This window comes from Anas acuta, chromosome Z (genome assembly GCF_963932015.1).
Source record: "Anas acuta chromosome Z, bAnaAcu1.1, whole genome shotgun sequence".
NCBI lineage: Eukaryota > Metazoa > Chordata > Aves > Anseriformes > Anatidae > Anas > Anas acuta.
Window position 1 is genome coordinate 8,483,822 of NC_089017.1, and position 16,748 is coordinate 8,500,569.

General features: G+C 35.7%; 1 protein-coding gene across 2 annotated transcripts in view; it reads right to left on the bottom strand.

Moving 5' to 3' along the window:
- Window positions 1-16,748, bottom strand: part of NUP155 (nucleoporin 155) — a 29,024-nt gene that overhangs the window by 761 nt on the left and 11,515 nt on the right. The window contains exons 16-35 of one of the 2 annotated variants that reach the window (XM_068667965.1): window positions 16,285-16,373; window positions 15,193-15,255; window positions 13,473-13,535; window positions 13,212-13,362; window positions 13,001-13,067; window positions 11,993-12,111; window positions 11,696-11,799; window positions 10,511-10,644; window positions 8,076-8,267; window positions 7,546-7,684; window positions 6,727-6,862; window positions 6,138-6,291; window positions 5,750-5,854; window positions 5,460-5,614; window positions 4,842-4,971; window positions 4,486-4,599; window positions 3,881-4,001; window positions 2,998-3,108; window positions 1,616-1,752; window positions 1,035-1,135 (exon numbers count right to left, since the gene is read on the bottom strand). In XM_068667965.1, coding sequence (XP_068524066.1) covers window positions 1,035-1,135; window positions 1,616-1,752; window positions 2,998-3,108; window positions 3,881-4,001; window positions 4,486-4,599; window positions 4,842-4,971; window positions 5,460-5,614; window positions 5,750-5,854; window positions 6,138-6,291; window positions 6,727-6,862; window positions 7,546-7,684; window positions 8,076-8,267; window positions 10,511-10,644; window positions 11,696-11,799; window positions 11,993-12,111; window positions 13,001-13,067; window positions 13,212-13,362; window positions 13,473-13,535; window positions 15,193-15,255; window positions 16,285-16,373 — 2,385 coding nt within the window. The remainder of the gene's footprint in view (window positions 1-1,034; window positions 1,136-1,615; window positions 1,753-2,997; window positions 3,109-3,880; window positions 4,002-4,485; window positions 4,600-4,841; window positions 4,972-5,459; window positions 5,615-5,749; window positions 5,855-6,137; window positions 6,292-6,726; window positions 6,863-7,545; window positions 7,685-8,075; window positions 8,268-10,510; window positions 10,645-11,695; window positions 11,800-11,992; window positions 12,112-13,000; window positions 13,068-13,211; window positions 13,363-13,472; window positions 13,536-15,192; window positions 15,256-16,284; window positions 16,374-16,748) is intronic. The other variant, XM_068667966.1, reaches the window with a different exon arrangement.

Sequence of the window (16,748 nt, forward strand, 5' to 3'; positions counted from 1 at the left end):
TCGAATACTTAGATATAAATACAGATGTACGCATTATTAATTTATACAGTAACTTTAATACCAAATATTAATAGCAAATCAATATTTTTAATCCCTAAGTTAATATTAATTTATTTTGTTTTTAATGACTAGTATCCACATAAATTAACGTTAATTTAGATACTAAAATTAGACAATATTCACTTAAGGTTCTAATAAGCTAGAATACTTAAATTGGCTTACCATAAAACCAAAAAAGGAAGACAGAAGTAAACCATGTATTTGAAGAGAGGATATTTGCATGTATATTTTCTAACCATAAATTGCTGTAATCATGTTGGAAGAGACATGAAGACATTGCCTAGTTCTGCTGCTTGTTTCTGAGACAGTATAGTTTTGACTGAAGTTTATATAGTCTATTCATAAAAATTGCCAACACTAGAGAGTCCATAATATACAGACAACTTTTTCAAGTATATAACAATTCTTTTAGCTACCTTTTTTTTTTTTTTACTAATATCAAATTAAATGATTTCTTGTTCTGGATTCAGCTGAGTTTTGGTCTTAGAGAGAGATTAATCACCAAACTCTTAAGAACAATTTGTGAAGATTTATACGTGTATTTATCTTTTCTTTTCTACAATTCAGAAACCTTTGTGCTTCTAGCCTTTCTTCATGAAACATTTCACTGTCTCATTCACAAAAAAGAGACTAGATTCTCACTTTTCCCCACTTTTTCCAGATTCCCTCAAATTTGTCTATACTACTTCTTAAAATATACTCCTGAAAAAATTACAAAATAATCCCGTATTTTTCTCCCAAATTTTCAGTGAAAAAAACTCTTTGTTGAGGCAGTTCATAGGGAGAAACCTTAAAGTTTTTACTGGTTAGTTTAAAATCAGGAACCTCAGTAATTACTACCCGGAAACAAATGCTATTTGTTTCTTTACCCCTTCCCAACCCCCTCAAAAAAAAAAAAATGAGAACAGCTCAAGTGCACTGCTTTAGGATATTTCGTACTTTTTACTTCCTTAGGATGTAGCTGCCCCACTTACCTCATAAGTACTCTGCTTGGATCTTGTACATATCCTGACAATAATACGTGAATACACTCCAAAAGGTGTAAAGGCTTTTTCATTCTATTCCAATATGGGTCCTAAAAAATAAATTCCAAAATATTAAGATACATATTAATGAAAAATTAAAAAAAAAGGTGGTGGGGGGGGAGAGGAATCAACAGATGTGTACAAATCGCCAGCTTTGGTAGTTGTAACAATAATGTAAAAGAAGTGTAAATAATAAGTGTAAATAATGTAAAATGTGATGTTCCTTCTGCAAGATAACAATACTAATCCTACTTAATACAAAATCAGCTTTAGGTGAGGTAAAAAGGTTAACAAGATCTAAACAATTTTCCTCACACTTTAGAATTCAAGGGAATAAAATCAACAGGAAAAAAAAAACAGCAGTAAAAGTCTTAGAGTAAAAAAAGCTATGAAGTTGATACTTAGATATATCCCAATTTTACATTTATTTACCTTTCCTGCCAAAAATTCTGATAGTAGTTGAAAACAATTCTCTCCCTTCCCCCCCCTTTTTTTTTTCTTTTTGTTCTGTGTGTGACTATTTTCCTTACCCGTGCTTTAAACAACTGGTCATATACTTCAAGCAGCCTCGGCAATGGCACTCCAATTTCTTGCATGGTATATGTTACAAAACCTACATCCCAGTTCAAAGCACAGACCTGTTGCTCTAGAAACTGCACTAAAAAATCTGGAGGAAAAACAAAATGGGATGTTTAGATTCCAACTTGTCTAGCAGTCTAGCAAAGAAGGTCATTTGAAAGTGATTTATTAGCTCTAATTATTAGCTCTAAATTTGATTTTCTGTCTTCTACACCTTTGTTGGCACTTTTCACTTGTGAAGCGGATGCAACAGTTTCTCCCAGGCTGCACAGGGGAAAGGATATGCTAAATGTAACTATCTCCAAAGACGGTATTAAGCTATCAGCAATGCATGACAGGGATTATGCAGACACCTTATTACAGTTCCGCTATGGAACTCTGTTAAGAAAAGTACACCAACTTTTGTTTCAGCACAAAACACAGTATTGTTTCATTTGCTAGACTTACCAGCTCTACCTGCAACACTACAGCATCTTCATCATGTGTCAATAACAATATTTTAGTATTATTGCAGGACCAATGTTCCTTTAGAAAATATTTTCCAGATTTTTACATAATACCACATTGTCAGAATGTTCGAGCATCTCCAAAGCAGAAGGTCCAAAAGGATACAGAGAACTACTGAATTCTGTTTTTGAATGTGCCCCTGTAGGCAGCAGTGGATGCTTTAATAGACAACGGATAAATGTGTTTCCATTAATCTTATTACATGCGTAAAACTGTATTTTTACTTTGTACTTCAATACAAACTTAACTACTTTGTGATTTGCACAGCTACCCAAAAGCAACTGTTGCTGCCTTTTAGGCTTCATTTACTTTCAATTCAAGGTGGATCTGTATATTCTGGCTAAATCCCTAGATAAATTCTAGGAACTGCATCTGTAAAAGCCATAATGATTTTGTAAACACACAATTATAACACATTTACAAGATTTGAGGCAATTATTAATTTTATTTCTGCTTCTGCTTTCCTCTCCTAAGTCCCTTGTCAAAGTCAGTGAGCAAGTTACACGAACAATGCTTTTGTTACTAATTTCTTGGACAAAAAGGAAAAGCACCACCCAGGTATACCACAAGATCAACTCCATTACTACTGGTGGCTGAAGTAATACGTTGGTCCAGTTATAATGAAAAATTTCACAAGAAACTACAGCAATTATGTAGTATCACAAGCATTGGAGGAGATAAAATTATCATTTTTTTTTCCTTTTATACGTTTTTTAAAGAGACAGACATTTCATAGGTTAGAACCTTTTTAAAGATGCTGGAAAGAAATGCGAGATGCAGACAAATAATGCATGCATTTATTGACTATGCAAGCTAAACTACTTGCCTAAAGGAAAGTAACGAGGTGTGCCAGCATATATTTTTCCAAGCAATACCATCTTTAGACTAAGCGCTTGCATTCTGTCAGCAGGGCTCAGAGACACACTATCGCTCAACTCTGAAAGAGAAAAAAAAATCATTTAAAAAGCAACTTCAGAAAAAAAGTTCCAAATTTACACACAACTACACTGAGATACTTAAATTTACTACTAACACCTTAAAAATCATATGCTATGTATGTCAGCACTAAGTCAACAGATCAACGTGAAAATACAGCCCTTTCTAGTAAACATGCACATACATGTATATTCGCAGATTTTTGCTTCCCTGAAGTTGCATACAAGTAAGTCTACTAAAAAAAAACTACAAAAAAACCACAGTAAAATACCATCACCAAAAACTAAACAAAACCCAAACCTACAATTTATTTTTTTTTCTCAAATCACTGCCAATGTTGTTTGCACACTGGCAATCTTGTGCACAAAACAGAATAAAAAAAACAGGAGAGTGAATTGCACACTCATGATAAAGGTTGAGACAAATTATCACAACCGAGTGGCTAGACTTGTTGAGATGTGCCCAGTACTCTGCTTCTCTAGAAATGGGCAAAAATCCTTACGCTTCCGCTGCTGTAAGTGATATAAAAGCCCTGAACTCCTTTAAGACTCTTTAGTCATTGTCAGGATAGACTTTCTCCTTTAGGCAAACAAACCAAAGTTATAAACTTTAATGAATTGCTCATCAATTACATCTACCAAATATGTTACAGAATATTCCAGAAAAGATGCACCACACCTGAACAGCATTACCAGTAGCAACACATAAAAGCTTTAATTATACAGTTTCCCTACACTTCTAGTTTGAACCAATCTTAGTCCATTTAAACTTACCTTTCTCAATGATTTCTTGCCAGAGAGTTTGCACCAAGATAGGATCAGAATGACCTGCACAGTGTATAATTGCAAGCTTACACTCTGAGAGCTTGAAAGGGTCAGCAAATTCTCCATATAGCTGAAAGAAAAATGACCAGGTTTGGCATTTCAAATAGAATGAAGAATAGATTTTTAAAATAATTTTTTCTTTACACAGTAGATATCAGACTATAAATGGTGCACTGCAAGTAGTTGTTGTCAAATACGACATGAAAATGATTTTTATTTAATATATTTAGTTTAACTTCTTAAATATAATCCCCATTTTTTTATATGAGGCTATAATTAATGCTGATAATTTTCTAACGTGACGCTCCAAATCAAGAAATCTAAGAAACTTAAGAAAGAAGATCAACACAAAGAAGAAATCAAAGTACTGAAGACTGAAGGAATATCAAAGCACAGAAGAAGACAGTCTAGGCTAACATAAACACTCTGAGACAAGGAATGCTAAACAGTCTATCAGTTTTTATAGTCAACATCAGATCATTCTTTGCAGTGCATGCCCCCTTAATCCCCAAATGTAATAAATTGACATTTAATACAGAGAAATTTCTAACCACCTTGGTTATATCCATCAGCTCAGCATCAAGCTGGGAGACTGCATCTTGCACTGAAGAATGATGGGAATATTGCCGTTGTAATGTTTCTTGTATTTGAAGCTGAATCCTTGCAACCTTGGGTAAAAACAATGTCAAGCTTGGATTAATTTAATCAAATCTTAGGAATATACCCAGTATTAGCATTACGTTATTTAAACGTAGATGCATTACTGCCTTACATTCCAGAGCATCAACTGCATAACTTAAAATATTGAAAACTCTTTCTACAGATTTGGTAATAAAAATGCCACGTGCAATGTGTGAACCAAGTGCAGTAATACAGACACAATGCAGCTTAAATAAGTACTTTTTCTTACTTCCATTTTTTCTTCAAGTTCATGTAGGAATTCACCATCTGCAGCTATAGAAGATATGGTAGTGGAACTTTTGGCACTCAAAATAGCACGTGCAATGTATTCAAGACGCTGCTGTAGAGAAATTTCTGTGCTGCAAAACAAATATTTACTGTGTAAAATGGGTATCAAGTATAATTATATATCAAGTATAATTATATATACGTAAGAGTTTGTCATACTCTAATTAGACCCTGGAAATTAGCTAGTATCTTCTCCTGGATTTTATTAAGTCATGTGAAACATTATACCCAAACTATGTAACCGCTTCCTTGTGCATGCACATTACAGTGCACTTCTCAATCAGCTGCTCTACAGTTACACAAACACATTATAAAGTTCTGTATCAGAAATGACCACTTCATAAACTGTACTTACAAGAGGAATTCTATTGCAAGCTTATGCATAATACATAAAATACACATTTCATTTTTTTTCAAGAATGCCCAGTATTGAAAACTAACATATTCCATTCATTCACTTTTATTTTTTTTCTTCAGCAAATGCCTTGGGCATTGGCCTTTTCTTAAAATACCTATGTATTAAGATTTTTTTTTTTTTTAAGTCACATATAATCCATACCTATGTAGGTCAGCCAATTTAGCCAAGACTCGGGCTGCATTACTGAAATTTCTGTTCTTTTCAAAGTATCTCCACAGTAAATCCATATAACGGACTTTGTTTTGGTCAATCTTGGTCATCCGCACAAGGTAGGGTTCCAAAAAGGGGGCAGTCACCTACAAAGGTCAAAAAGACAACAATTATATGCCTGCTCTCTCCTCTCTTTTAAAACATCAGCATTATTACAATTAACTCTTCTAGTCCAGTGGAACCCTCCAAAAAATTATTTCCTTGAATACAGATGAGCTCACCTGTAATAGTTTGTCAGCCAAATCAACTTGTATCAACCAGTTGTAAAGTGCAATACTAAACAGTTCATCCGTTGAACGTTGAGCTAGCTTTAGCATTTGTTCAAACTAAGGGGAAAGAAAGACCAAAACCATTATTCCAGAAGAGGTTACAATATATAAAGTACTGAATATGTACATGTCAATCTTTAGTTATTCAGTTTCCTGTGGTATGTCATCGTTTTTATTAACACACCACAAAGAAGCCAATTCATGACAAACCTTAACTTTTATCTGTTTTGCTAATCTTTTCCAAATGTCCTTTTTTATTTAATTATTTTTTTTAAATTTCTACACCACTTATAATCACACTTTTCTGAGTGTAATCACTGATTGTAGTCAGATTTCTTACATGGTGTCCTGCTTCTTCATTGCTTAGCATGTTGGGGTCAGACGACAGCACTGGAGGACCTGGCTTTTTGGGTACGCTGGGAGACTGGGGAGCAGCTTTACTTTGATTCACTAACTCCTGAAGGGTGTCAGTGATACACTTGTAGCTGTTAAGTCTGTAAATAGAGCAAAACAAAAAAGCCTAATAATTTTCATTGTAACTATCTATGAAGTTCTACTTCTTTTTTATTTTATACCTTAGTAGGCATTATTACTAAAATTAAAAGCTAAAATTAAAAAAGGTCAGGTAGTATTATCAGCTAATTTAATAAATCTAGTTTATTCACAGTTATCTTTCTAACAAATAATTCTGTATTGTCCAGATCACAATATTTTCTGTGTATTTCAGTTCACCCTCTGTTCCATATTAAGTTGGTGCCATATTAATTATATTCTAGGAAAGTACATTGGGCAAAACCCTCTACATTGTGTCTGTTATTTTAAAATGCTTGTTTGTCATTACCCTCCACATCTTCCCCAAAAGGCTACTTTTCCAGGCACTTGAAATCAAGTACCCCACATAAAGCTAACAACATAAAATGAAAACTTGCCTCTCTTGAAAAGCTTGGAGTCCAACAACATCCTCTTCTGGTTCTCCATTTTTATAGAAATGAAGGCCAAGACCTTGGGGATCTTTCTTCTCAGCAGCAGTAAGAGACAGTTCTACTACTCCCTCATAGAAACGCACTATAAATAAATAAAAATTAAAAACAAACAAACAAAACCCACAAATAACATTGTTCACTGTTGTATCAAATTTATGACAAATTTTAAGTGACAACAAATACTACTCATTTTATCAAGCAAGAAAAAATAAACCCTATTGCCTCTGGTATGTATCTTATAAAGTTTAGTACCTATTCCTTTGGGATTATATCTAAGTTTGAAATTACATATTTGTATAACAAAGGCTGAAATCTTGACTGTTACGACAGTTATATCTACATTTAAATTATGTACTAGCTTCTGCTACACAAGGTATGATTCAGAACCATCTTTCAAAGAGCTCATTTTATATAAAGACTCACCCTGCAAAATACTATCATTTACCCTATATTTACATTCAGTCCAACAACTTTGCTAGAAACATTTTTACTACCTGCATTGAACAAATTGAAAGTGGAATAGAGGAAGTGGATAGGAATACTTTCATACAGAAGTGTTTATTTTTGTTTGCTGGTGAAATCTAGAAAGGCTTTAAACAAGAACAGGTTGATACATGTTTATTGTGAGAGTTATTATGAAACTGTTTATAGCAAAACATCACTGTAAGATCAGTTAGAAGTCAGAAAACAAAACAAAACAGAAGGATGGCACAAAATGATATAACAGAAACTGCTTAGCAGAAAAAGATCAGTGATTCCTCTTACCTTGCCTATATTGCGCACAAACATTAGCAAGGTCTACTTGATTGCTAATCTTTTGGTACTCTTTCAGTGACTCTCTTAGCATCTTCTCTTTTTCCAGTTTGTTTTGAGCCTGTCTAGATCGCTGAAGCAGTTCATTTGCCTACAGATAAATGATGGGAAAATGAAAATTATTCAAATCAAGTGAGTTAACGGGTTATTATGTCAAGCTTCACAGCTGAAACAATAGAATAATCATCTCAGAAAAAACCTCCTCTTGTCAGCTGAAAATAGCCATAATGCCTCAACCCATATTCAGGGCCTTGTACTTAGATGTGTTGAACTTCATAAGGTTTGCAGGGACCCATTTCTCAAGACTATCAAGGTCCCTCCAGATGGCATACTTTCCCTTCAGCATGTTGACCACAGAGTGATCACACAGCTTGGTGTTGTCAGCCAACGTGCTGAAGATTCACTTGATCCCATGGTGCATTTGCACTCTAATACACTCTAATGCTGTGTTTTGGTGCTATAAAATCTGGAAGTGAACTTACCTTGGAACAGACAGCATCATCAGTGCTATACAGAAGAGGACAGATGTCTTGCAGATGGGCACTGATGCCATCCACAGCAGCATTATCTCTGATATAACAGTTTATAAGAGAAGCGATGAGTGCTCCAGTCAACTCTCTGTCTCTAATTACCAAGTCTTTGAAAGCAGTAATCTTTAGATGTTCTTGAAGTTCCTGAAGACAGACAGAATTTTATTAGCTCAAAGTTTTTACTGAAAGTAAAAATCACAGAATGATTGAATCATTCAGGCTGGAAAAGACCTCTAAGATCATCTAGTCCAACCTCTAGCCTAGTAGTCCACCACTAAATCAAGCTACTAGGTTCTACATGTTTCCTGATGACCTCCAGGGATGGTGACTCAACCACTACCTAAGCAGCATATCCCAATGCCCCACAACTCTTTCAGTTAAGAAATAATAATTAGTATCCAACCTAAATCTCCCCTGGCACCACTTGTGGCCATTTCCCCTCATGTTTTCACTTGGTGCTTGGGAGAAATGCTTGAGTCCCACCTCACTACAACCGCTTTAAGGTAATTGTAAAGTACAGTAAGGCCTCTCCTGAGCCTTCTTTTCTCTAAGCTAAAAAACCCCAGCTCACTCAGCCACTCCTCATAAAACTTGTTGTCAAGCTTTCCCTTCACCAGTTTTGTTGCCCTTCTTTGGGCACAATGTTTTGGACACAAAATGTCACAGCAAAGTTAACTGCTTCCAGAAAATAAACACATGCAAAGCTCCAACGACTGAAGTATAGGCAGCACATATATACATCTTATTTAGCAAAATGGAAAGTATTCGAGAGGAAAGCACTATCAGTGACAAGTACTAGATTCTCAAATGCCAAAGGACAGTGAAAACTATACATCTTCCTGTTACCTACACTGCGTGTCACTTCTGTTTCAGTTCTCTGTGAGAAAGGAATAAGCAGTTTTTCCTGTACTTCACAGGGCACTGTCAGAATGCTATAAAATGAGTACATCATGGTTTTTAATAACAGGAACCATCTGAGTACGGTCATAGATGAAAACAACAGATGTAGAATGAGAAGGAAGTTTTAAAAAAGTTTATAATGTTTTTTAGAAGTTTATAAAGCTTTATAAAAAACATCTTTCTGCTTTTTAATATTAAGTTACATAGAAAGTTGTTCATCTTTCTAGAATTATTAGGAACATTTGCTCATATAGAGCTAGCTGACAGTAGTGTCTATTGATGACCACTGGATTAAAATAAAATGCTATTACAAAAACTCTAAAACTATTGTAGGGAGAGAAAAAGGTTTTACTTGTTAAACAATTAGTTAACTCCTTTCCTTGTCCATCTCAAGAGAAAAGCTGCCTGTGAAAAATCATGTTATCTCCCAAGATGACAATGTGAAAAGCTTCACCATTTGGGCATTTATAACATTTAAAAATTGTTCTTTTCAGTGATAAAGAATACAAATTTTAAAATAATAAATTCTGTGAAGTGCTAGAACAGAATGCCAAATTTTCATATAATTAACAGATGCAAATCCAAGATTAGCAGAGGGTACAGAGTAGTAGTACCCATAGTTCTTTAAGTTTCCTTCCTTACAAACAAGGAAAGACTGAAAGAACTTGTTTAGCCTGGAGAAAAGAAGGCTTGGGATGGGAGGAGGGGGAATCTTCCTAATACTTGTAAATAATTGGTAGAAAGGTGTAAATAAGACAGAGCCAGATTTTTCTCAGTGGTACCCAGTAACAAGACAACATAAAATGGACAGAAGTTAAAACACAGGAAATAACTCCTTGATATATTATTCTTGTTATTGTTATTTTGCTGTTAGGGTGTCTGAACACTAGAACAGGTTGTCAAGAAAGGTTGTGGAGTTTCTGTCCTTGGAGACGTCTAGTCAAGACCTGACTAGACATTGGCAACCTGCTTTAGAGTTGACTCTCCTTTGAGCAGCAGGAGGCAGACCAGATGATCTCCAAGTGATCCTTCCAAAATCAGCTGTTCTGTGACACATTCTAGACGTCTGCACTTGTAAGTGCAGGGTCTGAAGTCTCTACAGCTCTATTGCTTTCCACCATAAACAAAAAAAAACTCTCTAATAACAGTGAAGTAAACAATTTCCTCTAGGCTGGGCAACATTAGTCTACTCCTTTCAGTACACATCTTACAGAATGTGGTCAAAGTTTCAGCATACCAATTTTTAAAACACGCTTAATAAAAGTAAAATTAAATCTACTGTTAATGACACATCCAGTTATAAGATCAATACTACTAGAAGTCTTTTAAAAATAAACACTTGCAACCTGAATAAAAATCTATATGCAGTTTAAAATTCATAATCTGCCCCACAATAAGTAATACCCCTTTAGGAGTATTAATATAACAAAAAGAAATTCAGGCTTATTAAATATGTAAGAATTAAAGTCAGGTAATTCAGATCATACCTTCTGAAGCTCACCCACAACAACATTAAATTGGTGCTCACACAGCAACTTCCATAAAGCCAGTGCCTGACAGGTTTTGCGAACAAGCTGCTGGATGCCTTGAAGTGAAGTTTTCTCAGTTAACTGTGCCTCAGCTGAAAAAGCAAGAGAATGTCAATAAATAACTATGTTTTACATGTTTTGAATTATTATGTTGATTTTTGAGGTTTTACAAAAACAGTCTCTTAAATTTCCAATTTTTCTTCTCCTCCATTCTTGATTGCTGCTTTTTAGTTTTTAGCTCTTTGGAGGAAAGTGCCTTGTAAACATTTCCCCTAAACAAATACCATCTGTTAACATTTATTGCCAACTAGGAGTCTTTTCTGAATAGTATGGCTTCATGTGAGTGCAATGGATTTCCATAATCAGTATCAAGTTTTACCTGATTATTCATAAATATTTATTATATATGTATTATAATGAATATAAAGTAAATAAAAACAAAATCACGCATATTCTATTCTTGTTGATTACCTGCATTTGCTTTTAAAAAGAACAATTATAATTACATCTTTGGTTAACACCGTACACTGTCTTTAAAGCTTAGGTCTGAATGAAATGACTACACTGAAAACTAGCAAGATGTATTATATTCACTCAAATAATATATTGGGCGTACTTACTACATGGGTAGAACATAATTGCAACAATTTATGTCTTTATTTTTCATTGGATCATAGAATGGTTTGTTTTGAAAAGGACCTTAAAGAACAACTACTAACTCCAACCCTCCTGACATAGGCAGGGACACCTCCCATCATCCCAGGTTGCCCAAAGCCCCATGCAGCCTGGCCTTGAGCACTTCCAGGGATGGGGCATCCACAGCTTCTCTGGGCAGCCTGTGCATCACTTCCTTCAAAGGAAATAATTTCTTCCTAATGTTTAATCTAAATCTGCCCTCTTTTAGTTTAAAGCCATTCCCCCTTGTCCTATCACTCCACTCCCTGAGAAAGAGTCCCTCCCCAACTTTCTTCTAGGCCCTTTTTAGGTACTGGAAGGCTGCAACAAGGTCCCTCCAGACCTTTCTCTTCTCCAGGCTGAACAACCCAAACTCTCTCAGCCTGTCTTCATAGGAAAGGTTCTACAGCCCTTCAACATCCAGATGCACAATTCCCTTATGCTGCTAATTTAAAAGTAATTGCATACCATGATATTTTCTTTGGAGTTCTTGTTGCACTTGCTGAGAGCTTCCACCATCAGGCCTCATGAAACCCAGGAGCCTCTGTTGGAGATTAGCTGGTGTGCTGAAACTGCAATTCCAAAATAGACAGATGCTAATTTGATGACAAATACTGAATATTTTACAGATGAAATCCAACACGTTGTTTTTAGCATCTGAATAGTTGAAGCTGAAGACCATATAGACTTCAACTCCACAAACAGATGTGCATGGATTAATTTTCAAGAGCTGAATGTTAAATATGAATAGCATAACACACATACCTTGGGTTTCCAAGAGCTCCTACTGTAGCAAACTGAGAATTTCTATCCAGAAATTCTTGTAAACCTTTGAGTTCTTGTAGTACGCATTCCAACACATGAGATGGAACACTGCTTTCTACCTGCAACAGACAGCAATTTTCATTACAGAAGGCTTAGACATTCCAACACATTTTTCTGGAAGTTTATAATTTTAAGCTAAAGCCACTAAAAAGACAAATGCAAAGAGGGTGCAACAAATAAGCTCCACAATAGTAATGCTATCACTATAACACCATATCAGTTATACCACACTTCTTAGGGAGGGGTGGAAAGTGTGAAAAGAAAGTAGTCCTCCTAAGACATACAACATTAGACACTACTTTCTTTGACTCTCTGATAGCCAAATCAGATGTGTTTTACCATTTCCAACTCCAAATCACAATGACTGAGCATCACTAAGACAAAGTGTAACTGCCAGGGTGTTCCTGCCTCTCCCAGTTGCCTTGTAACTGGAGGAGGAAGGTTTATGTAGCAGTTAATTTTGCACTGCTGAAATTATTCAGTTCAGGATTATATTAACATTCAGAGTCAGAAAACATTTTGTTGTTTTGGTCACGAACAAAAAATGAAATGCAAAGGTATTAGTGAGGAAAATGCTGGAAAACTGTCTTACGTACTTATATAACTGCAATGATAATTCTAATCTACCAAATCATTTCATATTTAGGAATTGTCTGGATGGGGTATGCAGAAACAATGGAAGTGAAATCACTAAACACAGAAGAAACTGGCCATTGACAACTGATAACAGATAACATTCAAAATAGTAACTTAAAAAGATTTTAACTTATAATTAATTCATAGCTAAGCACTTAAATATAATTAAAAAAAAACAAAACACATTACAATGAGAATTGTGTTTTTTGCTTTTTTTTTTCCCTTATCAGTTTTTAATTGGGAATAAGTGTATAAAGGGCTTCAGAGATATTCTGAAAGGAACCTTTAAAAGTACAACAAACTTTTACGTACTGCAACAACTTCTCGATTGCCACTTTTGAAAACTCGCTCCACCACTATACTGCCATCCCAAATATTTCTGCAATAGAAACCAGAATTGTGTTAAAAGCCACAAGTATCACAAGTTTGCACATTTTCTACATAGAATTTCTTGAAGAAATAGGAATGTTTTTGATTCAAGGTCTAAAGATCTGGATGAAAATTTTGTACATGAACACCTCACCCTATAATCCGAGCAAAGTATATGCAGATGCCATTGTGTCTTCCAGAAAATACTATCTCCGGACCCATCATACCGCTAATAGATGTACCAGGGTGAGACATGGAATTTCCAGAAGGAAACATGGGGGTTGACATACCAGGAGACTGTAAAGCTAGGATAAAGGTAGGCAAATATTACTCCATTTATTTTGGATGAAAATAAAGAAGAAAAAGCCTAGTTGAAAAAAAACCTCCATTCCTCTAACAGAGAAAGAGTAGTTACCTTGCCCATGTGTTGTCAAAAAGCTAGGATTAGGATATGGAGTATCAACAGCCAACTGGGAAACTAAAAAGGAAACGAAGAAAAATATTTTTTTTGTTTGTTTTGAAAAATACAATCTACAAAAACCCTATGCAAAAGCAGCAAAGTTGTCAAACCATGTCCTTTAAAGTTAGAAAACACAGCCTTTACACATTCCAACAGCTTTTAATTACAGGTAAATAAAAAATCTCATTAATTTCTGTTGAACACAACACTCTGTAAATTAACCAAACAGATACGATTCTTTTAACAGCAGTTATTAAGCATTTTTGCTTTCAGCATTCATGTATTATGTGTTTCACACCATCAGTTCCCTGCAATGATTATCCACATGCTTCTTCCTGTTCCTTGTCTTCTGACAGCTCTTGTTCCTGATACAGCCACCTACTCTCTAAGTGTTCACTTTGGGTCAGTTAGGTATTTTCAAAGAATACCAGTTTTAACTTTGAAACACGAAACTGGAACAAACTATTATTAGTAGTAAAAGTTTTACTTCTTATGTATTGCTGCTGGACACACACTACAGCAACACTGATTGGAACACTCGGTTTGAAATGTCCTGAGTCTGTGTCCTGGTTTCAGTTAGGACAGAGTTAATTTTCTTCCTAGTAGCTGGTAGGGTGCTATGTTTTGGATTAGGATGAGAAGAGTGCTGACAACATGCTGATGTTTTAATTTTTGCAGAGCAGTGCTTACACCAAGCCAAGGATGTCTCAGCTTCTCACTCTGTCCTGCCAGTGGGCAGGCTGGGGGTGCAGCAGGAGCTGGGAGAGGACAGACCCAGGACAGCTGACTCAAGCTGGCCAAAAGGGTATTCCATACCATCTGGGGTCATGCTGAACAATATATAGGGGTGGCTAGCCAGGGTGGGGGGGCCGGCTGCTCAGGGTTAGGCTGGGCATCGGTCAATGGGTGGTGAGCAATTGCATTGTGCATCACCTGTTTTGTACACATTATTATTAGTACTACTATTATCATCATTATTGTTATTATTATTTTCCTGTCTTAATAAACTGTCTTTATCTCAACTCTAAAAGCTTCACTTTCCCATTTCTCTCCCCCATCCCAGAGAGGGAGGGGGAAGGGTGAGAGAACAGCTGTGTGGTGTTTAGCTGCTGGCTGGGTTAAACCACAACAGTCTGTTTTTCTCCAAGTGAGCCTGGACTTAACTTCAGCTGAGGATTTTCAGCTCTTCTGTGAATTAGTACTTAACTTAAGACTATAAAGTATGATGAGCACATGTGGTCGCCTACAAAAATGTCCAGGTGCCAGCAGCATGTAAGATGATACAGCGTGGAAAGGGCAGCAAAACTCAACCTTAAAAACTGGTTTGTATCAAATAATCAGTCCTTCTTGCCTCATTCACTACAGTTCTCTCAACTTTGCAACATACTGAAGTGCAAAAGATCAAGTCTTTCACTGACCAATCCCAGTTCTGAAAGCACATTCTCCTGTGTGCCAAGCAAAGCATAATCTTGCAAGAAAAGTAGCATGCAAATGTCTGACTAGTCTTTCAACAGGGAGAACACAAGAGGCCTGGCCTTGTAACACTAACATTATCTTAATGCAGTTTCACATGCAAAGTTTCAAGGTGTTTTCAAAATACTGTCAGCACTGTTCTGACCCACCGCATGGGTTATCCACAATATCAGAATCTAAATTTCACATTACAGTTCTCTACCCTGTGAACAAGTAGAGTGAGCAGTGGCAGAAGAATGGTGCCGTCTTCCACATTGACCTGTCACTGAAGCAAAATAAAAGAACATGCTTTGACACTACATTTCAAAATGGTATATATGACTGCCAATTATTAAAACAAACAAGCAAACAATAGACTTGGGAAAAATACATTTACTTCCCATAAGAGTATATTTCAGTGATTACAGAGCTTTCTAGTGTTTCCCCCACACCTTTCTTTCGTTCTCATTCTGGCTCCTAGCACCTGTCCTCTCCGTCCCTGCTGTCTTCTTTAAGTCCTATTTAATTTTACATTCTTATGCCTTGCCTCTCCTCCTGCCCACATTGCAATTATTCCACACTATCAGGCTTGGAAAGTGATGTCATTGATGTGCTATAGATAGCCACTGTTCTTAGCATGTCAATCATAGTTAAGAATTCTGTGAAACAATTAAAACTTTATCTAAACAGCACACATTTCTCCAATATGTTTGAATTTGGTTGTAGGTCAAAACCAGTACTAAAATTGAATTTCTTTGCATTCCAGGCAATCAAGTTCTTTCCCAAAACTGGTATGTAAAATTCAGTGCCACGTGTCAGATAAGCTTAAAGGATCTTGGAAATTAGCTAAGTAATCCCTGATAAAATAAATAAATTCAGTAGTTTAATCAGAGTTCCAAATATACCATTAATTGCTTTAAAAAAACCACACCACAACTCTTACGATCTGGAATTAAATGAGTTAACACGCTAGCGGCCAATTTCCTTAAGCAATTGTAGAAGACTGGACAAAATCTAAGTGGATACAGATAATATGGAGGGGACTCTAGTAAGTACGATGTTCAAGGAAGACTAGGTACTATTCTCATTTTTATGTGGCACTGATGATCTGTGCAGAAACCAAGTGCTTAAGCTTGAGCTTTTACAGGGAGAAATCACACAAATAACTAATTTGTAATGACATTGCAAGATACTCTGATACAGACACATAATAAGCAAGTAATCTTGAACACAGGTACTTGTAAGAAGACAAAATGCAACATATTTAAAGGAAAAACCAAAACTTGTCCAAAACCATGAAATGGTTGCTACTCACCAGCAGAAATGGGAGAACCTAAGATAGGTCCAACATTGCTTGGAGGAGGCAGAGCTGATGGAAATCTCATTTGTGCCTCTCCACCATACCTAAAGTTTATATGCAAAGAAAAAGATTCCTCACACTTTATACATACTCAATCTAATTTTCGTATCTTGGAAAATTAACCGCAATTTTGGGGTTCTTTTAAAATGAAGAACAGAATATCGGCACAACTTTTCAGAAATGTCTGTAACCATGAGATACTCATTTTGGCACATAAAAAGAAAACTAACTGAAAAAATGTTATATGAAACGCATTAACATACATAACTACAAAGTTAAATGAAAAACAGTCATATTCTTCATGAATATTTTAAGTTCTATGGTTATATGATCAGAGGTTAAAGAGGAATTTACCACTCCTCAAAACAGGCTTATGCTATAGTATCTTTTTAAGGTTTCCCTATACATGGAAATGGGAA